General features: G+C 44.2%; 1 protein-coding gene across 1 annotated transcript in view; it reads right to left on the reverse strand.

Moving 5' to 3' along the window:
* The window catches only part of KIF5C (kinesin family member 5C), a 157,057-nt gene that overhangs the window by 47,778 nt on the left and 83,588 nt on the right, over positions 1-25,691 (reverse strand). The window contains exons 11-13 of the mRNA XM_032356183.1: positions 15,964-16,112; positions 5,474-5,649; positions 641-709 (exon numbers count right to left, since the gene is read on the reverse strand). Coding sequence (XP_032212074.1) covers positions 641-709; positions 5,474-5,649; positions 15,964-16,112 — 394 coding nt within the window. The remainder of the gene's footprint in view (positions 1-640; positions 710-5,473; positions 5,650-15,963; positions 16,113-25,691) is intronic.

The following is a 25,691-nucleotide window of genomic DNA, read 5'->3' on the forward strand; positions in this document are numbered from 1 at the left end:
TGTTTGACAGATTGGCTATCTACCCTTTGCTTAGCTTCCTATTTGTGAAATACTTGGCAAAACACATCACAATAAAGACACTCACTACAGATATTAATGCCATCCAGGGAAAGACTGAAAACAATTTGGCTCCTTTTTACTGTACCAAACACATACTATGTAAGCACTTGGACCCCCTTCCTCTTTGTCTTCCTGTCCCCTCCATCTCTACTTTTTTTTTCCCCCCTTTGGTTATTTAATTCCTACAAGATAGTATGAGAACATAGTGTATATCAAAGACCCGAACCAGCTGGTTTTCAAAGGTGGGAAAAAACTAAACAGCAAGCAATAGGAGTGCTGGGCCTGGGTATGAGGAATTAGAATCACCTTTGCCCAACCACCAAACTCCTTTATCTCTGCTCTTCAAAGACTACGTGTAGCAACGAGCTACTCACTCTCAAAAACCTCAGAGCTCTACGAAGTCAGATATTTATTTTCAAAAATCAGCTTTAAAGAGGCCCTGAAAGGAAATCTGCCAGGAAATGTCCACATGATTCAATGATTTTTGAAAAAATTCTTTGCAAATTAAATCTCTGGAACAAACATCAACAACAAAGAGTAATAAGAGAACTTCATAAAAAAAATTTATTGCATTCTTTACCTCGTCCTGATCCAACATCTGTTGCTTTAGCTTTTCAGCCAGCTGGCTCTGCTGGTTAATTTCATCATCCTGAAACGAAACATCATGTTTAATGTTTTTGGGTTACTTATGTCATTTTTGATATCCTGGTTTCCCGACAACAGTCGGATACCAGAGTGCCAGCTGTAAGCTTTACTGATAAGATGAAGGGAATAGTGTGGTGCTTCCTCATAGGTGAGAGACTGGCTCTGGGATCTTGATTTGGTTAAAGTTCCTCTGCGCCCACCTTTCTCAGCAGGTGAAACAACTGGGTATTCTGGGATATAAAATATCCTACATATTGAACGCAATTCCTCCTCATCCAGAAATCAAAGATCTAGGGTTTGGGAATCGGAAGGGACTTTGGAGCTAGCACTCCCAATTCAAAGATGCTAACAAAAAATAAGGCAGTGAATTTCGAACCATCTGCACTGTAATATATTCATGTTCCAAATCTCGTCAAACACATCAATGACCAGGAATGCTGCCATGTGATCGGAAGGAGTGACCAGTATTTCCACTTCAAATCTCTTACTTAGAGAGACTGGAGAACATTCACTAGAGAATTAATCTTCGGCATGAGCAGATCTCCCGCTTGATTAGAAGTTAATTTTCTTGGCAGTCTAAAAAAGCAAAAAACGAAAAAAAACTCAAGGAAGTGGGGGATGTAGAAACGATAATGCTTACTTTCTGGCCTATCATTAAAGTGGGAAACGATCTCCCCAGAGGCCATTTGCTTCCGTCACTCTCATCTCCTGCCACTAGGTGTCGCTGCCACAAAAGCCAGAGCCGCCGGCCTCCTCCTGCCCGGTCCAAACGGGTCAGCCTCTCCCCGGACTCTGCCCACCAGCTTGGGCAAAGCAGCAGACAGGACAGCGTTTCACCAGGGGGGCTCGGCCTTCACTACAAAGATTTTCATGAATTCAAATGCAAATGTGAAGCCTCGCCTGCGAAGAACAACTTGGCTTTACGGTCCCCCTCCCTTAAAAACAGGAGAAAAATCCTATTTGGTAACACTTCTAGGCTCCAAACCCCACGCAGAGTCAGATTCAGTATTTTAGGTCCTCCTGCATGCCTGGTGCCGCCCAGATGTTCTCCCAGCAGCCCAGAAAAATCCTGCACCGCACCTTCTGGCTTTTCCAGAGGTGAGGTTACAGGGGTGAACTCAAGGGTCTGGGTTGCAGAACCGTGGGCTATTCTCTAGCCTATTTGGTCCTGTGTATGTATACATTTAATTCGGACTGACTGACCCATGGAGCAAGAAAGTCCTAAAATCAGGATTATGGGATCTCTCCCTCATTTTCCTTTGTGTAGAACATCTTTTGGCCTTATTTCTTCTCTGTTCAGGGAACCCTGTTTCTACTGAACTTTTTACACCCATGTTTCTTTAATGGTTTGACAAAATGCTCATGACTTTCCTCCCCAAATCCGATTTCTGGCAGGAGAATTAGGGAAATTACACTGAGTGAAACTGCCAAAAAATGATACTTGCACAACGAGGAGACTATTCTGTAGGGCATATTTCCTCTTTTACTTTATAAACTTAGAATGTCAGTTACCAGGAACAATTTTGTGTTTATGTTCCTTGGCACATAAATATTAAACATCTTAACATAAAAGACTCAAGAGTTTAACATCAGGGAGCTGCCATCCCTTCCCCTGGGATACATAAGCAACAACTCCAAGTTGATACAAATCAGGAGAGAGGCAGAACGGTGAAGCCAGCCCTTTGTTCTTACACTGTGTTCGCTTCAAAGCCTGAAGGTACAGCTCCCTCCCTGACAGGTGAAAAGCCAGGTGCAATGATTTTTGAGGTACAGTAAGAAACCAAGGGCCACCAGCCCATCTGGGAAGGATATGAGGAACAAGGATTACATTGTAAGGACATGAATGACTTATACCAGAGATACCTCCAAGACTACACTTACCCTTTGTTAAGGCAACTTCTCCAAAGAATTAGCATAGTCTACCATAATCTTAAAATGTTTTCAAAACTTCCATAATAAAATGTGCTGTGCCGTCTATATCTACACATTCGAGTGCATTCCTTAGAACATGCTCCCTCTGATGCTGACTCTTAATCCATAGACAACCAATTTCAAAGCACTTGTCAGAAAATATTCTTGTTCTTAAATTTGCTTGCATGTGAAATGGTGAGCAGTCCCTTGGTCACGTGCCACCCTTAATTATAAAAAATGTCCTCATTGCAATGGTAATTAGTGGAATAAGGTTCAACATATTTCTACTTGCACTTAATTCCTCTCACATATTTCCAATAAAACACTAGTATTAGAGGAAATGAGAAGTGAAAGAAACAGGGCCAACACCAACTTGCTCTTCTTATAACTCTGCTCGCAACCCACCTCTGCACCACCCCCCGATGCCACGTAGGATGGTGTTCTCCCTTAAGTAAACAGAACCCAGAAGAGAAAGAAACTACTATTTATTGAGCAATTGCTACACACTAGAACCTTTTAATCCCCACTGCAACTTTTTGAGGACACAGATAGGAGCCCCAAGCTGCAAATGAGAAAAACATCTTCAGCAGGGGAGGCCATTCATCAGTCCAAGCCCCAGCATCATTAAGACACAGGTCTGACTCTAAAGTGTATGTTTTTCCATCGCACAGTATTGCCTTTGACGGTAACTATCCTGACACCCCTGGAGGGCCAGCACAGAGGGGCAGAAGGAACAGCTTGGGGGAGACTGTGCGGTCTTTTTCCCAAAACATTCTAATTAGATTCATTAGGGTTGACAAGTTCCTCATCTAAATTACTAAGACCAACACAGGATGTCCACAGCCCTGGGAACCAGAAGATACACAGCCTTGTTCCACCTCTGCCACCTACACGTGATATAAACTGGGCAAGTCACGTACTCCCCGGGCTAGCTTCTCATCGGGACCTAGATACTTTCAGCTCCACTACTCAATAATCTAAAGATACCCTGTCTCAACTTGTGTTTTCTCAAAGGTACCAAACTACCTATCTTGTCAGAAGCATGAAGTACCTTCTAGAACCTTTAAGTGGAAGACAAATAAGAATGACAGCTGATGAGACATAATCAGGCAGTCCATGGGTAGAGTCACTAGCGTCAGACTACCAGCTTTGGGGTCCCCCTGGCTGAGGCGTGTGAGCTAAGTACTCTCTCAGATCCCAGCAACCCCTGTGAGAGACCACAGATGCTAACCTCAAAATGTGTGCTTTAGAGGATCTTCAAAGCACATGCTATAGGAAAATGACATAACAGGAAGTGTCTGACGCTTGTCATCAGGAGGCAGAGACGCTAGGGTCAGCTCTGCCAGCTACCACCTGAATATCCCCAAGGCCTGGCATTCTCCTCACTCATCACTCAGTCCTCCTCACTACATTTCAGAAGCGACACTGAAGACTCTACAGTCTCTGTTGGATCAATGAAAGCTCCTTATGCTACCAAAGGAAATGACCCCAATTCCAACCACGGCGGGAGTCTATTTATAGAAAACAAAGTGTAGAATCAGGTTATCATCCCTCATCCAAAAATCTTTGAGGATTACTAACGTGAACTCATCATTTCTAAAGTGAAAAGGAAAACTGCAGTATGTTTAAACAATACCTTTTCTTTGGAGAAATCAAGAAATTGCATATACTGTTAACTTACTATTGATCTCCTTTTTCTCTGACTTTGACGTTTTGCATAATCATGTCTGGTTAGAAATGGAAGAATAACAGTATGTCAAGTGCCTGAGGGCAATTAACCCAGCTCTCAAAGGTGTGAATATCTCATCAAATAGGCTACCAAAAGGGTAGGAGTGTGCCCAGTTTAATGCTGTGGTTACAAGGCAAATTCCCAGAGTCCTAGATAAACAGAACTTGCTTCACATTTTGCTTGAAGAGGTGATGCAGACTGAGCTTTACTCAGAATATACAGGCCTGTAAGATTAATGGCAATGTGCACATAATAAAGCGGTTTTGGCTAAACCAGAAGTGTCCCCAAGCACTCTGAGCCAAACCACAGCAAAAAAGATTAAATCGGACTAAAAATATCAACAACCTTGATGAAATGAACTGAAAGGATTTAGAATATTCCAAGGGCAATATGCCGAGGTCACATGAGACATCAATTTAATTTCCTATGCCTCCAGGATTCCTAGCCCGACCTTAACTGGAGAGGAACAGTGTTCTCCAAGGTCTCTTTTCCTTTGGTCCAACTTGGGCAAATGCAATGTACATGACTATTTGAGCCCCCAAAGTCTGCCATAAAATTAGACAACCCTAAAAGCATGTTCAAACTATTTCATTCAAGAGTATGCCTCTGAAAACACATTTACCAATACTGGACAAGGGGCCCGACCCCACGCCACTACCATGGTTCCTCGTCCCAGGGCCTGAGAGCTACATGATTACAGAACACATTTAACATTAGGAGCCACCACACTGTCGCTACAGCTGGCACTACACTTGAAGTTTTCAAGAGGTGAGGAACAGGCCCAGAGAAAAATAGAAGAGATAATTAAACAAAGATCATGCACACTGACGCCATCCCCACCCGCACGCAGTGATGAGCCCCAGTCCCACATCTAGAAGTGAAGACTATCTCTCTATCTAGACCAACTCTCCAGTCTTCCAGTCAAACTTCCATGAAAGCTTCCATTCTGGAAGAATCAAGTTCCCCAATCAAGAGTTAGGGTAGATATTAAGAAGACAGACAGAACATCAGTCTGCACCCCCCTACGTCAGCCCCGTGGGGCTTGAAGCTGCTTCTGGCCAAGAGCTCCAGGACCTGCCACCTTTAGTCTCAGAGCCAGAGTGAGGACTCTAATCTCGGGCTACAGACCTTATCATCCAGCTGTCTGTAGAGACTGGAGATCTCCTCATCGTACTTCTCCTTCTCCTCTGCAGAGATGCCAGCGACAACAGGAGCAATATTGTCTATGATGGGGGTGTTGTCACAGGGCTCCAGGGTCTTCTGGTCCTTAGCACTGATCTGTTCATCCTCGGGCACAGCTTCTCCTGCAAAGCACAAGAGGATTTGGAGATTGAAGAAATTCAGCAAGTAACTCTACAGGAAGAGTTCCAAAAATAGCCACTCCCATGCAAAGACACAGAAGACACAGTCAGAGCTGTTGTAGAGCGTTGGGGCTTGTGTTCTCTCTATTTGACAAGAAAGGTTGTGGTTAATTGACCAAAACTAGTCTAAGAAAGAAGAGGGCTATGTAATACTCCCTCTCTCATGATGCATCACTTAAGTACACGGCTTCCACCAACCACTCTTCCCTCCCAACCCCCTACCCCCAAAGAGAGAGAGAGAGGGAGAGAGAACATGGATAGAGAGGAGAGGAAGAAGCAGACTCCCTGGGAGGCCAATGCAGGGCTCGATCCCAGGACCCTGTGATCATGACCTGAGCTGAAGGCAGATGCTTAACAACCGAGCCACCCAGGAGCCCCTCCTCCAACCCCTCTTAACTAATAGAGCTTGCAGTGACATCCAGAATGTTTTGTGTACATTTTCCTTTTGTTGGGGAATATTCTTGGGTTTTACTATAATCATATTCTATCTAGCGGTTGACTCCCAGGGAAACAGACTTCTGAGGCATCCTAATTACCAATTAATTAGGTTACTGTTTCATTAGGAGAAACAGCCAAATCAAGGAAATTCACCACTACCAAAGAGAACACTGCAGGGCCCTAATCCTCTGAATCTGAGGGTCTCCAAATCTCAAGGAGAAAACCAGGATAGCCCTGGACCCAGAAGCTCTGACAGACATAGCACAAAAACACATTCTACTACCATCCTCTCCCCTAGGAGGGCAGAATTAATTGGCTCAACTAGAGAGTTCAAATAGAATAATTTCTTATGATGTCAAGTAGACCCAGGAAAGAAAAAGCAGCCAACCCAGAATACCGTGCAGAGACCCTGCATACCACCTCTCAGTTTGCAGACCAGCACGTACCACTTCTGGGTCTGCGGAGCGGTGCTTGTCAAGGCCCTTGAAGGCAGCATTACCAAACTTGACTGTTCAAACTGAGGGGCAAAAGCGAAGGTCTCAGGTTGGTCAGTGGCCTAGCCCCAGCAAGAAAATCACCTTGCGAAGACAGACTGCTTTAAAAGGAGTCTGTGAAAACCATGTGGCCCAACTGAGTCTCTCAAACATCATTTTGGAAAGCAAACCAAAACCAAATATGCTTTTCCATCACAATGTTTACCATCAACTTCATACTCAGTTTGCTGCCGTCCGTGAACGTCTGCAACGTCCCAAGCCTCATCCAGTTCTCAGCCCATGAAACACGTTTTGTGGAAAGTCCCCAGGACAACTGCTCTAAGACAAAGGGAATTTCTGAAACAAACAAACAGAAACCTGAATCCCCTCATCTGTGGCTTCATTAACAGTATGTATCATGCTTCAAGGAAGCCACCTGAAACTGTACACATTTGTCTCAATATAAACAAAACACTTTGTGACGGGTTAGCTTTGCTGCTCCAGATTTCCTGATCTCACCTGATAATTACAAAATGGCAGGAAGGCTTCCCTGTCGAATAAAATTAACATCCAGTGATTTCATTTTTGCATCACATTTCCATTTGAAGCAAAACCTGGAATAAAGTATTCCTTTGCTGAATAGAAGGATGAGCCAACCCTTTTTTCTTCTGAAGCTCAACTAGACTGTACTGTACCTACGCTTTTTCTAAAATTATTGACCTGAAACAAAACCAGAATATCAGAGTAGCCTTTGAACTGAACCTGAACCAAATCAATATTTCATTCAGTTCCAATTCCTGGTTTAAAACATCTGTCAGCGACCTTAGTGTGCAGACTGGATTTCTTCCAATTAAAGGATCTATATTCTCTACGGCCTGCTAAATCCACAGGCTATAAAAGCAGTACCATATTCTAGTTCCCAAGAATTTTTTTTTTTTTTGCTTAAATATATATAGCTATCTTGTTCTAACCACAGATTACATACACAAAAACTGAAAGGCTCTGAACCTCTACCCCTCAATTCGGTTCCTTCTCCAGAGAAATCCTCCACGAACATTTTCGTGATCTTTCCCCTATTTGGGTTATGAGCATATCTCTAATTTTTCAGCGCTACCTTCTGAACTTTGTGAACAGAGCAATGCAGTGCGGCACAAACTTAATCTTGCAGCTTAAGCATGATGAAGGTGAAATTCTTAATGGTACTAGACCAGAAACCAGGCAGAACATGGTCTTATTATCCTATACCAACTTGCCCCAAGTACAGAGGTGAGATACAAACACAGCTGGAAGAGACCTAGTCCCCGTGTTCCTTGGTTCCACATGGTTGAGAGCCAGGGCCACCACGAGGCTGGAGGGAGCTAAGGAGCCCAGGGACGAACCCTATAACTGGCGGAAAGTGATCCTAAATCTGCCCTCTTGTCCTGCTGAGGAATCACAGAGTCACTGAGTACCACAGTTGCCCAAGGATAGCACGGCTCATCAAGCCAGCCAAGCCAGCCAACGCTGCTACAAGGCACCCTGAAAGTGATCAGCAGACTACAGTAACATCCCCAGGGCTATGACAGGACGCCAAGCCACACATTTTAGCTGATCTAATTAATCACAAGCCCATCTCCTGTTTCACCTCTTGGTTTGCTTTTTTGTAAAGGAAAAAACAATAATAATAATGCCTCTAACACGGCATTGTTTTAGAGATTTAATTACCATAGTATATGTAAAAAAACCACAAAAGGTATTATCGTTTAAGGTCCATCTCTTACCCTGCCCTCTCCCTAACAAACTGTCAACTCTTCAGGCTGTGCAGATATTTTTATTTATTCTGAGATTATTGTTCCTGAGGTCTTCATAATACCTTTGTGGTTGTACTCAGTTGAAAAATAAAACACAATGCAGCTACACAAGTCCCCTTCAGGTTTATTTATATTATTACTAAAACAATATTCAAAACCTATAGCAGACTTTCTGGTTTCTCTTAAGCAATTCTACGAATCAAAGCATCAACACGTCACCTACAAAGCAACATCTAAACAAGGAGCTCTTCCCAGTTTATATTCCAAAGGTCGGGCAGTCAGGATTATTTTTTACAACAGCCGCTCAGACCGAGAACAAAGCAGCAACAAGCAGGAACAAAAGCAGCAGGCATCTGTGGGAGAGCACAGCTCCTGCCCAGAGAGGAACCAAGAGCTGGTTTTCCCAAACACTGCTACCCTTCAAAGGACCGAGGAAATGACTTCCAGAAGCCTCCCTGCTAACTACACTGTCCAGCTCACAAACACGTCTGGGGATTGTAAATTCCCAACACTATGCGAGACCTGACACTAGGCAATCTGTCTCCATGGCAATCTCACCACGTTAATCGAGACTATTCCCTGCACTGCAGCGGACTGAGTCTCCAGAGAAGCCCCCATGAGGTGATTACGGAACAACTGATTGTAACAAGGCAGACAGCTGCAAACAAACACCGGAGGGAAAAAAAATGTAAAATCTGGTGTGGGTGGGGACAGGGGGGAGGGGAAGACCGGAAAAGGACCACCAAATGAAGAGGTGCATCTATTTTCATTTTTATTCCCCTTTTTGCATTAAAAGCAAATTTTTCTTGGTTCATGCCCTGAGGCTTTATACCTGCTGTCTATAGGGAAAGAGCTTATAATACTGTAAAGCATCTGATTTTCTACAATGAAAGCTCCCCCAACTCCCACTGGAAACCTTTCCCTTCTTTAAATAAGCATTCTGGCATTTCCTATTGTCAGATGTAATTACCTTTAAGGACTAAAAAGATTTGTGTGTACACAGGAGCATTCACTTGGAGCACACCTACAAGCTTTGCAGAGCATTTTAATTATAAAATGAAAACCTCCCGAAGGCATAAATAGTGTTTCTATAAAAAGTAAAAATCCATCAATTGCAATAAACAAGAATGACAGACTAATCAAAAATACTCGTTAGGGTTATTAGTTAAAAATTCTAAAAGAGGCTTTTTTGTTTTTTTTTGTTTTTTCAAAAAAATAAGAAAGAAAGAAAACCATAAGACTGCCAGTAATTCATTAAAATTTCACACATGAAATAGCAACGAGCTAGTTATCCTTTTCATAAATTGAGCCCCTAAAGCCTCTGGAGAACACAGAAAGGTAATTGCATCCTCTCTGCTACTCCAGGGGCCGAGGTTTGCTGGTCACTCACGGCCTCCGTCACAAACCACCGATCTGGCAATGGAGGGGCTTTCTTTTAAAACCAATTAAACAGGCCCAGTGGCAGACCTAAAGGTAAGGAATTTCTATATCAAAGAAACTAAAAGGAAATCTTTAAGTTGCCAGATGAGTAAAGGCAGCTGGCTACAAGACGTCATTATATAAACGGGAGGTTTTAAAGGAAAAAAAAGGTAATTCCTTTATGGGATTATTTTGCACACAAATAGCATCTTCTCACCCTAGTTCCTAAAAATATTGTAAGCAGCTTAAGACATTTTCTAATCCTTTCTAGAGTAATTTTCTAATAAACTGGTCACCCAGGACTCTGAAATCTCTTTACAGTCCCGACCTCTTGAATGGCCCCACCATTCTCCCAGCGGTCAGTACTTTTATTAGTGTTTGGCTGTGTTCTCAAATGGAGAGAGCCTAGGGGCGCCTGGGTGGCTCAGTGGGTTAAAGCCTCTGCCTTCAGCTCGGGTCATGATCTCAGGGTCCTGGGATCGAGCCCCGCGTCGGGATCTCTGCTTGGCAGGGAGCCTGCTCTCTGCCTACCTCTCTGACTACTTGTGATCTCTCTCTGTCAAATAAATAAATAAAATATTTTTTTAAGAAGAAGAGAGCCTAACAGATGAGATGTCTCAAATGAAACACTAACTTCAGAGCTTCTACTGGAGTCATGAATCTGGGTGGGAGGGGTGTCAGTGCGCGGACCAGCATCTTGGGTATCTTTAATGCTAAAAGGGCAGATTGTGTGGGAGCTACAGAGGCCACACAGTCCCACAAAGCCTGGGATCAGACTCCAGGTTGCAAACTGAGCCAGCTGGGAAAACCAAGCCTGCTGGCCTGGCAGGTTTTAAATTGTGGAGAACGAATCTGTTGTAGAGATTGCCGATTTTTCCACGCCTTCCCAGCCTGTGATGAAATAATTTCTTTGCATGACTTCAGCAGATGGGGTAAATCTACATCCATTCTGTTATTTACTATTATATTTAATTATTCGAGAGACACTGCAGATGTGCCCTATTTTCATTTCTCTGCACTTCTGACACCTGGATTTTTCAGGGCCTCCTTTTTTGACTTAAGCTCCTGTAAAACAAGATTGCTTTTTAAAGGACAAAATTCAAAGAAGTATCAGAGAAGAGGGCATGTGTCAAGATTGATCTGGCAGCAACAGGAAACTGTGGGCCCATCCCCCTTCTGAGGGTCACAGGCCTGGGCCCTCAGCCCTCCCTCCCCAATTTGCCCATCAAGGGTCTTCTAGATAGACTCGGGGAAACCGGGCAGGGTGAACTGGGAGCCGTAATTCACTCTGAGTGCAACCATCTAAATCTATCCCCATTCACAGGACTGTTCAAGTCCTTTCCATGTACATGACGAACAAGGCACAGAGCTAGAGAGAAAAAACAACCCTGCTTCCGCCAACTGCCCACTCCCTCTATCTGTCCTTAAGCAAGCAGGCTGAGTAAAATCCCTGAGGCTGCAGTGGCCCACAGAGCTTCCAGAGTCCAGGAACTGTCAATCGATTTCAGCCCACAAGATGTCACTAGCAGACTGGACCGGACAGGTGTTTTCCAGCCACGCAACACCCATTCTCAGTTCAGCACCACAACTTCCTAGTGAGGAATGATCTCTCCTGGTGCGCGCAGGCTTGGTCAGAGGACACGGCAGAGGGCCCTGGGCTTCCTCAGCACACCACCACACGCTAGGTCTCTCCCCTCTCTCCGGAGCCTCTGTGTCCCAAACAGATAATGCGAGGAAGGGGGAGAGAACTCAAGAGGGCACTCACACCAGGTGCAGCCCCCAGGAGCCCAGGCTCTGGAGCAGCCCCAGCTTTGCCAGATGAGGCTGGCTGCTCGGCTGTTCTTCGGTTCTGCGAGTCATTCACAGACTTCTCGTGCTTTGCTGTTTGGTTTAAGCTAAGCAGGGTCAATTCCTGTCCTGTGCTACCCAAGGAGCCTGGCCCTATGAGGAATTGAGTGGCTCCTTCTTTATAAAAACAAGGCATGAGCCCCCCTTAAGCCAGCACGCACATGCCCTGAGCCTTGCCTTAATGCCAACGGCAGACGTGAATTACGGCTGGGTGTAATTATGTACATTACTAGTCACCGGCCGTATTCTGAGAATCAATGTTCTGCTATGCCCAGGGGAGGAAACTGCCGTGCTTGCATTTTGAAGTAGCCCATGAAGCTACAAGGAGTTGAAAATTGGTAGCAGTGGGGAGGGGGAGGGGTCTGGGAGAGAACCAGCCTCCAGGCATGGAATAGGGTAGTATTTCATAACGTCTGAATGACTCTGGGCAGGGAGTGCCCTGTCCTGCCTCACAGTCCCATTGCCACCAACTATATCAACTTCTTCACTTTACATGACCTGCCTGGACCCAATCTGCCACTGCCACATCGTGTTCTTTTACGTTTCTGACTCCCTGGCTTTCCTGCCTCAGTCTACAGAACAGCAAAAATGGGAAAGCACAAGCATATGTACACACACACCCTGTTTCTCAGCTCCACTCCTCTCTTGCCCGCCCATGGCTGGAGAAGAGCAGTCAAACTTCTACAGTTATAAAGACACCATACAAGGACAGACCCCTCTTCCCCAGCAGAGAATGCACAGTGGACGGTGCTGCCTTCGGTGGTTCAGCCCACAGGGTGGCAACGTCAATACCCAGGATTCACTGAGGTGAACTCAGTGGCTGACTCCTACAGGTTTAGAGCCAATGTGTGTGTCAAATTTCAAAAGAAAGCTGGAAATATCCTGCCACTTGGGTTTTACTGGAGGGGACCTCTTCTTCTCGACTTTATCTCTCAAAGTCCCAGCTCTCCAGTTGAAAGAAACCACCCATGCTCTCATGATGACGAGGAATTGGGCCTGGTGCACGGGACACTGTTGAGGGGCTTCTGGTCCCTTCCTTCCTGGTTTGGCGTTTTTCACGCTCCTCTAACTGGCCTACACACAAACCCCTCGGGCTGTGCGCACACTGCAAGATGATGGAGAGACAATGAATCTCACAGTCAGCTGCCCTACGTTCAGATCCCTGCTCTGTCACCGAGCCACCGTGGGCAAGACACTTAACCGCCTGAGTCATCCAGGTGTTCTCCAAAAAATTACCTTGAAACATAAATGTGGGGAGCCTGGGTGGCTCAGTCATTAGGCATCTGCCTTCAGCTCAGGTCATGGTCCCAGGGCTCTGGGATCGAGCCCCGCCTCGGGCTCTCTGCTCAGTGGAAAGCCTGCTTCTCCCTCTCCTCTCCCTCTGCTTGTGTTCCCTCTCTCGCTGGGTCTATCAAATAAATAAATAAAATCTAAATAAATAAATTAAATGAATGAATGAATGAATGAATGAATGTTAGCTTAGGAGGACAGGAGAGCTCTGCAGATCCCCTTCTCTATGACAGCCATTCAGTGATTACACAGTCATGGTGGAGGCGGGTCTCAAGACTCTCTCCCTCTTCTCTTTCCTGCCCTCTCTCTAGAGGCCCTCACCCCTACCTATGCCTTCCTGTACTTCCTAAAGCTCTACTACCATTTCTTTCCCCAGCTCAACCTGGGCTCTCTGAGCTCTAGACCCTTGGACCTAACTGCTTATTTGACATTTTCAGCTGGATGTTCCACCTTGAACTCCCCTCCTCATCTCCCTTGTCTCCAGTCTGGTTCTTCTCGGGTATTTCTTTTTTCAGTAAACTGTTCTACCCTCCATCCAACACGGCAGACTGGAAATCTTGGCACTCTGTCTCTCTGCAGCCAGCTCCTCACCAAGCCCTGCTGGTTTTATCTCCTGAACACCTCTCTGGTCCATCCATGTCTCTCCCTTTCCCTTGCCCTCTCAATTCAACTACTGTAACCTCATCCCTGGAAGACCATCCTTGTTCCTGGCCCGCCATCTCCAACACAACCAATGGATCTTCAAAAATGCAAATCTTATCATATGATCTTCAGTTGAATATCCTTGAAGGTCTTCCCATTGCTAGATTCTCATTGCTAGATAAAAACCAAAATCCTGAACAAAAACTGTTTAGGCCTGCCCAGGACAGGTCTGCCTACCCCCTCTCCTCGTCTCAGGCCTGTACTGCCCCTCCCCAGCTCACCACACTGGCCTTCCTGCTGCTGCCCGCCGCCAAAGGTTGCCCCTCCAGGTTGTTGTAAGTGTGGCTCCCTCCACCCCACCCCCACTTCTTGCTGCTCCTAACTGCTCTCTTTCTCTCAGATCTTATTCCCTAGGTTGCTTATCAGGGGAAACCTTCACTGACTTCTCAGTATAACTAAAAGTTATAATAATTTCAGTACCTTCTACTTTCCCTTTTTGGCATGCAGCACAGACACATTTATTGACTGTGGAGTCTGTCTCCCTCACCGGACTATAAGCTCTGTAAGGGCAGAGACCATGATTGACGGCTCGCCCCTTCCACTCCAGCAATGGGTTAAACATGTGTTTACGTAACATACATCTACGGAAGTCTATCGTGTGCCAGAAACCATACGTGAGTTTTCCCAAATTATGTACATAAGGGCTTATGTAGATTCTCACCCTGTGGGACATGGAAAACTGTATTTCTGAGTAGATTTGCACAGTGGACAAAGTGGGGCAAACAATTAAAATGATGCCAAGTTAAAAGTCCAAAAGTAAAAGGAGAGTGCCAGGCAGGAGGGTATTAGGCAAACTGGACAGCGGGCCGACCCTAGAGGACAAAGTTGGAAGAGGCATGGAGGATCGCAGGGGGAAAGCTTGGCAGGGGACAGGACCGAAGAGAAAACAGCAAGGCTGGTTGCCCACTGCGCAATGTTCTAAGGCCAGCCCCTCCCTGTACCAAAAGGCTTTACTGAATGTTCCAACTGCCCAGCAGAGAACTGACCCAAGAGGATCCCAGAAATAGAACAAAATTTCATACGGCCGCTCCCCGCCTTGCCAACCATCCCTCCCCATTCTCCTAACTCCTGCCAAATCGCAAGGAATCATCCGCCGGCCACAGGTGCTGAATTATTCAATTATTCTAGCAGCTTTCAAAACATGTGTGCGGCTAGAAAAATCTCCCAAAAAGAAAAGAATTGTGTTATTTAGGCTACTAGGTCACTTCTTGAACCTCTCTTGAATCCTGCTTTGCTTCGCAATTGTTTTTCCATTGAATAGTAGGTCACTGGCACCCCACCTTTCCTAGCAAAAAAACAGCGGCAAACACAGAATCACAAGACCATCCACCGCTAACTCGGTTGTTACACATAGGCGGGTTCTACCCCCCTCCTGCCTAGCAACCCCCAGGCTTCTACGCTCACCCAAGAGACTGAGGTCTACGTCAGTGCCTGGAACTCGTAGTGGACAGTGGACACAGTGAAGAATATAGATCTCCAGCTATCCACTCTGCCCCTACACACACACACCAACCTGCCTATTTCAGTCAAAACAACAACAACAACAACAACAACAAACCAGAGAGATTTCTACCTTCTAATTCCATCACAATGCTAAAAGTCCCAAAATAATCTGTCTGCACTTGGATCTGGAAACCCCTCTTCAACGCCTCACCCACAACCCACCCACCCAGTGTGTGTCAGCTCTCTGAGATATTTTCTTTGAGTAGAACAAACCAAAGAGAATGTTTTTTGGGGAGGAAAAAAGAAAAAAACTAGTCACGAAATAAGCCGGTAAGACTCCATTTTAGCACAGAACTTCATCAAGAGCCTTCTATTTCTGGCTCTGAAGAAGCAGAGCACAGAGATCAACTGGCCCCCTGAAAATGCAAATATTTGCCAGAGGTGACTTCTAAGTCCAAGTCAATTATAAAACTCACACAGGAGTGAATGACATCTTTTTCATTTAATCAAAAGTAGTCTGAGTCTCAAAGTCTCAGCTGCTGCACTCAAAACCTCAAACATGGCTACCAGAGAGGATTACACTAACAGAGAGGAGCGGCTCACTGGAAATAGATTAAGGCGACCTTGCAAATAGCACTTGCCCACACTAAGCACGCCGGTCAGCCAAGTGACGGGGTCAGGTGGGCAGCTTCTCTACACAATGAGAAAACATCACTCACTCACACAGATTGTTGCAAGGCAGAACCAAGCTCCGCCATCATCCGGTCCTTCCCAAAGTGTCCCAGGATACCAGCTGTCCCAGGAGAAGGAAACCACACGTTCCTGCCTCGTTCTTCCTCTCCACTCTTCCTTACCGTTTCTCCATCTGTTCAGCTCCATCTCCAGATGCTGGATGACATTCTTCAGAGTCTTGTTTTTCTCCTTCTCCTTTTCGTATTTCTTCTTCCACTCTTCTGCTGTCAGTTCCAGGTTCACAGAGACTGTATTCTTGATGGTCTTAGCCCTGGGGTCAAAGACAGAAGGGAAAGATTCTGAGAGTAGCTATTAGATTAGCTAAATCATGAATACAATTAAGCCTCAAATACTCCTGCATCCAAAGACTGGGGAGATCAGAGGGGACCCTGGGATCTACCGCCTCCTCACTCTGTTACTGGCACCACTGCCCCTGAAGACTCCGAGCTCACCATCTCCTTTTCCCATTTTCCTACCAGTCTAAATCCCAAGGCTTTTCCCTCGAATTGTCTCCCAGGGCCACCTCTTTCTTGGTTCCCCCTGCCACCATCTTAGTCTATGTTCTCAGCCCTGACTTACAGTCAGTCTTTCTCAAGCATTCAGCATCCTCCTCAAAGCATCCAGCATGGCCCTGCCAGGTTCATCTTCCTAAGTAAGTTTCCTTTCTATCTTAACTTTTATGAAACACTGGGGATATACCAAGTCAATTGAGACAAAGTCTACGGCCTTGCAGAGATTACAGGTTTTCATACCAATAAACCACAGGCTGAAGTAATGCAATCAGTTGTTTCTGTTCTCACATGTGGTACCTAGAATCATCCCCAATGCACTGAACCATGTCAACAGGGTGGGTCACTTAATGGCTTCAGGCCCAGCCAGGTGAAACCACGGCTCCCCTCTGAGCACATGACCCCCTCATCACAGGCCGCTGTCACCATGTAGGAGCAGAGGGCCCACTACTCTCAGTTCATCCCATGTTTCAAGGGAAGTCAGCACTTGAATGTTTTTATTTGTATCTCAAAATTTCAAACAATTTCCCCAAAATAACAGGTAGGGCAAACAAACATGTCTGAGGGCCACCATTTCGTCATTTCCAGTATAAGAGATAGGAGTGACTTTCTAGGGCATATGGCTGGGGGAGGGGATGAAACCACAGTGGATGTCGGTGTGGATCCACAAGTTACTCAAGGGAGCAAGTGATGAGAGCGAAGGCAGTGGCAGCTCTAGCTGAACACACAAGCAGACTTACGGATTACAAGGGAAACTGACCAAGACAGAATTCCACTTATTATTTACTTCTTAAGAAGGTGAAAACTTCATTTAAAACTGTGATATCCTGATTTATTTGCTCTTCCCTTTTCCATTTTAAACTCCCACAAGTTCTTGTACTGTCATATTTGCCAGCATTATCTGATGCGTGATTCAGGTTAATTACTGTTGTCATGAAACGACATTTTGGACATGATTTCTATTTCAGGGAGAGAAACTTCACCAGCCCCCACCAGGGCTACAGATGTCATTCCAAAAATTAATTCCTAAAGCAGACAACTAAATAACCCAACTGTCAAAAGAGGAGTGAAATGAAGTCAATGTGAGACTCCACTTAAGAATTAGTCAAATTCTCCATCGTTCACTGTAGCTTGAGGCTTCTATCCCCAGAAGGGCTCCAAGTCTAATTTTTCAAACAGCAGCAATTTTCTTCCCACTTGCAGTCCATGCCAGCTTGCCATTCTCACCTCGTCTTCTAACATCCATGGGCGGAGGCGTGTCTGCTCCGCAGAAGGAGCACAAACAGTTCAGCATCATCACCTGAGTGAGTCATCTATGGCTAAAATGCTTGTGGGCACTTAGGGCTCCATGGGGAGGCTACTGGTCTTAGTTTTTACATAATGAGTCTCTTGATGACTTCCAAGGATACCACAAAGAGAAGGATAGAGCCCTCATGCTATATCCAGGCAGGGTGAGCCAGAAGGAGAGTGTTGGGAGAAGACGCAGCAAGATTATCACTGGTATAACGGATCCCCGTTCTCAGAGTTCTTTTTTTTTTTTTTTTTTAAGATTTTATTTATCTACAGACAAAGATCACAAGTAGGCAGAAAGGGAGGCAGAGAGAGAGAAAGGGAAGCAGGTTCCCCGCTGAGCAGAGAGCCCGATGCAGGGCTCAATCGCAGGACCCTGACATCATGACCTGAGCCGAAGGCAGAGGCTTTAACCCACTGAGCCACCCAGGCGCCCCTCAAAGGCCTTTTAAGCTATTCAGAAAATTCTTCTTCTTCCACTTTCATAGTGATCAAGGTCCTGGCAGAAAATAGATGGCCCATTCCAACTGCATAATTTGGGAAGAGTTTACCAAAGATGGGATGGGTGTTGGGGGGCCATCACCATGTGTAGGCTGAAGGGTGCACAGAGACAGGGACCTGTGAGAAGGTGGCTGCCCGGTGACATCTGTAACAGCTTTTAGTCTGGGGACACAGCCAACCCAAGTGATCCTGCAAAGAAAGAGCCAAGAAACTATACCCTGACCTCACTTTCTTCTCTCCTGATCCCCTCCTCTGATCCATGTTCCTTTCCACTGGCAGAACCTAACTTGAAGCCAGAGACAAGAGAGCACTTTTCCAGAGAGGTCACTGTCCCAGGGCCCAAAGCAGAGCAAAAAATGATACAGAAATGACCCACAGAAGCATTTGGAAGATATAAAACCCAACTCTAATTTGGAACTCAGAACAATGGTGGGAAAGCCTGCCTCATGCTACTGCCCTAGACTTCATTTTAGTCCCAAATGGGACAGAACATGCCTTTCCATCCACTGGAAGTAGAATATAAAGAAACCAGTCAACAGTGATTGGAAAAGATGCCAATCCTCCCCAGAACTGCTCTATAGATTTTAAATAATCTCAAATAAAATCTCAGGAGGCTTGGGGTGTGTGTTTAGAAACTGGCAACCTAATTCTAAAATTTGTAAGAGAAAGGCAAAAAGGCCAAGAATAACTAAGACAACTTTGAAAAACAAAGAGGACAGAATATCAACACTTATTACACAGTCACAGTAATTAAAAGTGACTGAATAGTACAGAAACTTTAGAATAGAAACAGAATGGCAGCACCTGGGTGGTGCAGTTGGTTAAGTGTCCATCTCCTGATTTCGTTTCAGGTCCCAATCTCAGGGTTATGCAATAGAGCCCATATCCGGCCCTGAGCTCTGTGCCCAGTCTGCTTGGATTCTCTTTCCCTTTCCCTCTGCCCCTCCCCCTGCCACAGCATGCCCTCACTTGCTTGCACTCTCTTTCTAAAATAAATAAATAAATCTTTAAAAAAAAAAAAAAAAAAGAATAACAACAGAATGGATCATCCAGAAACAGACACTAGCCTACGGCATCATCTGATTTAAACAAGGTGCCCACACAACACAGTGGGAAAGAATGGTCCTTTGAATATATGGTGATTGGGGGGGAAGGGGCAAGGGGGAAGGGTATGTGTGACCTTTATCCACTCCCCCAAACCATATAAAAATGGTTTTTGGTTATGTGGATTTTACACATAAATGTGAAAGGTAAAACAATGAAGGCTCTAGAACAAAACAGTAGAATATCTTTAAGACTTTGTGGTAGATAAAGATTTCTTTCTTTCTTTTTTTTTTTTTTAAAGATTTTATTTATTTATTTGACAGAGAGAAATCACAAGTAGATGGAGAGGCAGGCAGAGAGAGAGAGAGGGAAGCAGGCTCCCTGCTAAGCAGAGAGCCCGATGCGGGACTCGATCCCAGGACCCTGAGATCATGACCTGAGCCGAAGGCAGCGGCTTAACCCACTGAGCCACCCAGGCGCCCTAGATAAAGATTTCTTAAATAGGACATAAAAGTAAAGATAAATTTGACTTCATCAAAATGAAAAAAAAAAAAACATTCTTCACTGAAAGTCACCACCAAAAACTTAAAACTTAAGCTACAAAGAGGAAGATGATATAAGCAATACATGTATCTGATAAAGGACTTGCCCAAAATAACTCCTATAAATCAATAAGATAAAAGCAGACAACTAATATAAAAACTGGGCAACGATTGAATAGGCACCTACAATAGATGTGTCAATAAATACCCCCAAAATGTCACCTAACATCATCAGCCATCAAAGAAAGGTAAAACAAAATAATAAGGATACCTTCACCCAATGGAATGGCTAGAAATTTTAAACTGATAATACCAAGTGTTGGTGAGAATGTGCAGAGACTATAACATTCAGGTGCTACTAACAGGAGTATAAATTTTTCCAGTCATTTGGGAAAACTCTGGTACTATCTGCTGAAGCTGAATATCTCATATCTATGAGCAATTCCACTCCCAGATACATAACCAACAGAAATGAGGACAATATTCACCTAGAGCATGATAACCAATTTCATAATGACTTCATTTGTAACAGCCCCAAATGAAAACAATCTAAATATCCATCAACAGTAAAATAGATACCACATATACTATATTCATACAAAGAAATATAACCATGAAAAATGAAACTACTACTGCACTTCACAATGTAGTCGATTTTAAGGATACAATGTTGCATAAAAGAAGCCACACACAAAACTGTAGTGTATGTTATTATTTATAGAAAGTTCAAAGACAGGCACTAGTAATCTATGTTGATGGAAGTCAGGATGACACTTACCCTTCAGAGGTGGGTATTGATGGGGAGGGTACAGTAGGGAGGCTTCTAGGATGCTGGGTGACAGTTCTATGTGTACATATATTTGTAAAAATTTATTGAGTTGCACACTTGAGCTTATGGATTTTACATATGTTATAATAAACCAAAAAAGGGTAAGAAAAGAAAGTGATACCGAAAGGAATCAAGTCAGATACAAGAATTTCTAGATCATGGAATCAACTAGAGTGAGTCACTGAGAAAGATACTTGAATCTCTGTGCCTGGAGTTATTTCTTCTAAATAGAACAAACATTCCATCTAGGATGTTGAAACCAACCTTACAAGGTGGAATAAAGCGTATCTCAGTCTCTCATTTCCGTAAAAGACTTAGAGCAAAAAGATGTTGAACATCTACAATCTCTTTTGCTGTTTACCTTGAACTTCAGGGAAATTTACAGAATAGAGAAGCCTAATCATTAGGTCCTGTCTAATTTGGCTACTCATACCTAATTCCCTTTCCTCCTGTGCAAACATTCAGTTTGCTGCCATCAGGTGGGTGGGGTAGTGGTCTACACTGGCTTTTTTGCCTTGTCCACTGTAGAGCACATCCAAGTATCTTTTAACTTTCACATTCTTTCTCTTTTATTTTGGTTTTCCATATACTTGCTAGCTATAATCACACTAAACAGCATTACATCTGGACTCCATTCAAATACAATGAATCCACATGGATCATGAGCACTCAAGGATGTGTTCTAGACACAATTCAGGGATGTGTGAGCACACACACGTGTGTTTACTCTTTAACCTGGTTGCCAAAGAATTTCAAGTACCTTACAAGGAAGCAAAATCAACGGGACCACAAATAGTGAGAAATGCTCCTAAGGCGGGCTTTCTGATTTTGCCTATCTGAAGCTAGAGAGCAACAAGCAATACCACCCAGCCCCTACAGTCCTGGATATTATCTCCCCGATACAGGAAACAAACCAGTGATCTGCAGGAACCTTACTCTAGCCATAAATTTTCTGCTCACTCATCGTGTTTATACGTCTATCCCACTGTGACAACATGTGTTAATCTCAGTGTGACCGGATCACTCCCAAAGGAACAGAGGAGTGTCTTGAGTCTTCATTCTTAAACACCCTCAGGCTTTTCAGCCAGAGCCCCCAAGCTGTATATAGAAATAAATGCCCATTCCACGGTTATATCCATAGCAAACACTGAGCAAAATCCTAACCAAGGCTATTTAGGGGAAGACCTTAACTAACCTCAGGTATATACCCTACCAGCAAGACCTGCTCAGCACTAATAAGCCAAATCTTCAGGGTACAGTTATCAGGATTTCTGTTTTGCAGTTTTTCTTTGTTTCTGTTTGCTTCAGAGAGCCAAGCACAGCTTAAATAATATATGATCCAGTCTTGCCCCAGATATAACATCCTCCTTTCCCCACAGGAAGGGAACCAGGACCCAGTTTTTTAAAGACCTCAATGCTAATGAATGTTAACCACCTTTGAAAAAGAATGTTAACTGGGGCGACTGGCTGGCTCAGTTGGTTAAGCATCTGCCTTTAGCTCACAGCATGATCTCAGGGTCCTGGGATAGAGCCCCACATCAGCCTCCCTGCTCAGCAGCGGGGAGGGGGGACCTGCTTCCCCCTTTCCATCTGCCCCTCCCCCCTCCTATTCTCTCTCTCGCTCTCAAATAAATAAATAAAATCTTCAAAAAAATAAAAGAAAGGAAGAAAATGTTAACCCTAGACCAAGCATAGCAAAGAGCGCAGGTCACAGTACCTTTTCCACAGAGTTTCCCCACAGGGAGACAGCCAGAAAAGGACTCTTAGACATATTTCATTGAGGAGTGGAAGGAAGACCCTGCCCCCTGGTCATTTCCTGCCCAGCACCTCTAGGTACTGAATTTGTAGTTTACATGTTCGGAAGCATAGGTCCAGGTATCTAGGACTGCCAACCACATCCATCTCTATCACTGAGGTTAAGGCCCCATGGGTGACAACTACAGGCATTCTCGTAATTTGGCACTTGAATCAAGCCCTTGTTGGAAGAGGGGACATCCTAGGGCCATTCAGTTCACATCACTCTGCATGATAAATCCCACCCCCACCCAACTCCTCAATAATTGCCTCTACTTGTACTTTCTGGGCGAAGTTCTAACCCTAACATGCTATGTATGTAGCTACATACATAGCATGTTAGGGTTAGAACTACATACATAGTTCTAACATGCTACATATCACAGGAATTTCTTCTAATTACTCTGGCCTCCCTGAGAGAGCCAGAAAGATGTGTTTTCTTGGTATCTTCCTACCTCTTATTTTCAGCATTTTCCTTCCATTATACCTTACAACATGTATTTATCACATGATCATGGGGACTTGAGAGTCTAAAAGTCACAGGGCAGGCTAGGGGGCTGGAAACTCAGGCAGGGATAGATGCTGCAGTTTTGAGGCAGAATTTCTTCTTTTCTACGAAACCTCAGCTTTTGCTCTTAAGGCCTTCAACTGATTGTGTAAGGCCCACCAGGTTGTGGAGAGCAATGTGCTTCACCTAAAGTCAACTGACGTAAATGTCAATCTCATCCACAAAGAGCTTTGTAGCAACACCTAGATTAATGTTTTTTTCAATAATTGAGTACTACAGCCCAGCCAAGCTGACACATAAAACCATGATAGCTTCTAATGTGTTCTGAGTCTTAGTCTCCACATAAAACACCTAACCTCCTTCTGGAAACATGACTCTTGCAGAGCATCTTCCCATTTCCTGGTGAGCCCATTTTCCTCCTTGCGAGCGGGGGGTTAAGGGAATGAAAAACTAAAAAGCTCTAAATTTTGTGTCTTCTGGACAGAGTCTTGGGAGACTCCAGTCTCCCAAGAAACAGTGAGAAATGACAGATTTGGATGAGGATGTGGCGCCTGGTTAAACCTCCATCATAAACAGAATATCTCCCTCCGAGAGCACAAATTAACCTTATTGGTGTTTCAGTCACAGGCACTGCAATGGGGGGTAATCTGAGACTTTTTTCCATTCTATGTCAAAAGTATAGCTAAGGGTCTGCTCTGCCTTGGCCAAAGTGCTCACTCTTACCCTTGCATATAACTTGTTATCATGATCTGGTGAACTGAGTTTTGCATGCACTCCATTCAGGACTAACTGTTTCGGTGAAACTGGGCAAGAGGTGGCAGAATTTTTTAAAAAGGGGGGGGGTCATTTCAGAAAGAGAATAATATTACTTTCCCCAAATCACCAATTCTCCTTCTACATATAACATACAAATAAAGCCTTTGAATTATTCATGCTACATCAGTCAAAACTTAGTGTCAAAGATGTGCTGATTCAGGCCTACTCCAAACAGATCAGTCTGCCCCCAGGGGGGCCCCCTTTTCCTTCATTACTCCTCCATCAAGGTACATTAAATAGGCTTCCAAGATAATTGGGTGATTTGAGTTCACACTTCTAAAACTTACAAATATCCTTTTCGAATGTGCTATGAAAGTACCTTGGAAGAGTAATTAAAGACTTAAAAAAAAAAAAATGCTGGAAGCCAAAAGAAAAAAAAAATCAATGAAAGTGTTCTAATTTGAGTATCTGATTCCTTAAAAGCAAGAAGTGTTCTATTTTCCCACAGTTCAGCTTTTTGACTCTCGGCTGCCTAGAAATTCAAGTGTCCCCTCCTTAACTAGATTAAAAGCTCTTTGAGAACACAGAAAATGGCTTCTACTTCTTTAATAGTGCAATGCCGGGCACTCAGGGGACCAAAAGACACAAATCTGACTAAATAAAAGAGCCAGAATTCATCACTGAAACCAAGAAATAGACTGTGTGCATTTTTTCCTTTTAATTCCAGTACCTAATCTAGAATCCTAAAGACTGCTGACTTGGGAGGCTGCCCTCAGGCATCTGTAGACACTTATCATGTTTCTACTGCTTCAAAAAATATACTATTGTTCTATTCAGGGTATCAATATAGTAAAATAGCCTAGCAAGAAACACAGACTTGCTTCATGTCCTTGAAAAACCACATAGGAATAACGAAGGAAACTCGTACAGCCCTAAGGTCTGGCCACCCCGCAACAAGAGCATAATGAACACTCGTTACACTGAATTTGAGATGTGCCCAGCAGTCTTTTTTGAGTTCAAAGTGCTTAATCTCATTAGCTATCAGATACCATGTCTAATCCGATGTTCAGACTCTTGTCTGCTGTGTAATTGGGTTCAATGCGTATATTTAACAATAAAGCAGGTATGGGCCCCATAGAGAAGTTAGATGTCCTTGAAGAATCCATTAACTAACTCAGGGATAGAAAGTGAGGAACCAAACCTCACACCTTTCCAATTACAGGGTTGGAAAACACACCAGATCTAAACCTAACCAAACTTCTAGACATAATGGTGTCACAGCTCAACACCTGCCCTAATATTCTAAGGAATCCTACACAATAAGCATTTAATTCATCCATTCATTCACTGGATAAGCATTTACGGAATGACCATCTACTGTATACTAGTTGTGCTGGATGCTTATTGGGACGACTGACACAGATGATAAAACTCAGTCCCTGCTCTCATGGAGCCTAGTATCCAGATGACTGATAAAAGATGTCAGACAGGGGCACCTGTGTGGCTCAGTTGGTTAAGTGGCAGACTAATCAATTTTAGTTGAAAAGAGAATTGACATTTTATTTTTATTTCCTGGAATCCCAAATTAGTATCACTATTTCTTTAGTCTTTCATTCCAGGAACTTATTTCTCGCTCTACCTCACTCAGTCCGGCCCCTTCTCCCCAGTCTGTCCCAGACATTCCACTCCACTCCGGGCACTCCCATTTGTTTTGTGACCTGCCGAACACCTGTCACATGCCAGCCCACCCCTGTGCTAAATCAAAACTGAAGCATCTCATTAATCCTCCCAATAATTCTCAGAGGTAGGCGTTCGAGTTTTCCCTATGGATGAGGACAGAGAGGCTTAGAGAGAAGTAAACAAGAGAGAGGAATTGATCAGTAACAGAAGTTGGCTTCCAACCTGGAATTACCGACCCAGAGGCCTGTGCTCATCAAGGATCCTGATCAAGGAACTTGCACAGAAGAGGCTGGGGGTCATATTCTACAATCCCCATTCTACGTCATCCTATACATTTAATCATTTACTGGTATGTGCGGTCAGGTGCAGCACCTAATGGCTTAGAGTCTAAGCCTCC

The sequence above is a fragment of the Mustela erminea genome, chromosome 8, assembly GCF_009829155.1.
Source record: "Mustela erminea isolate mMusErm1 chromosome 8, mMusErm1.Pri, whole genome shotgun sequence".
Lineage (NCBI taxonomy): Eukaryota > Metazoa > Chordata > Mammalia > Carnivora > Mustelidae > Mustela > Mustela erminea.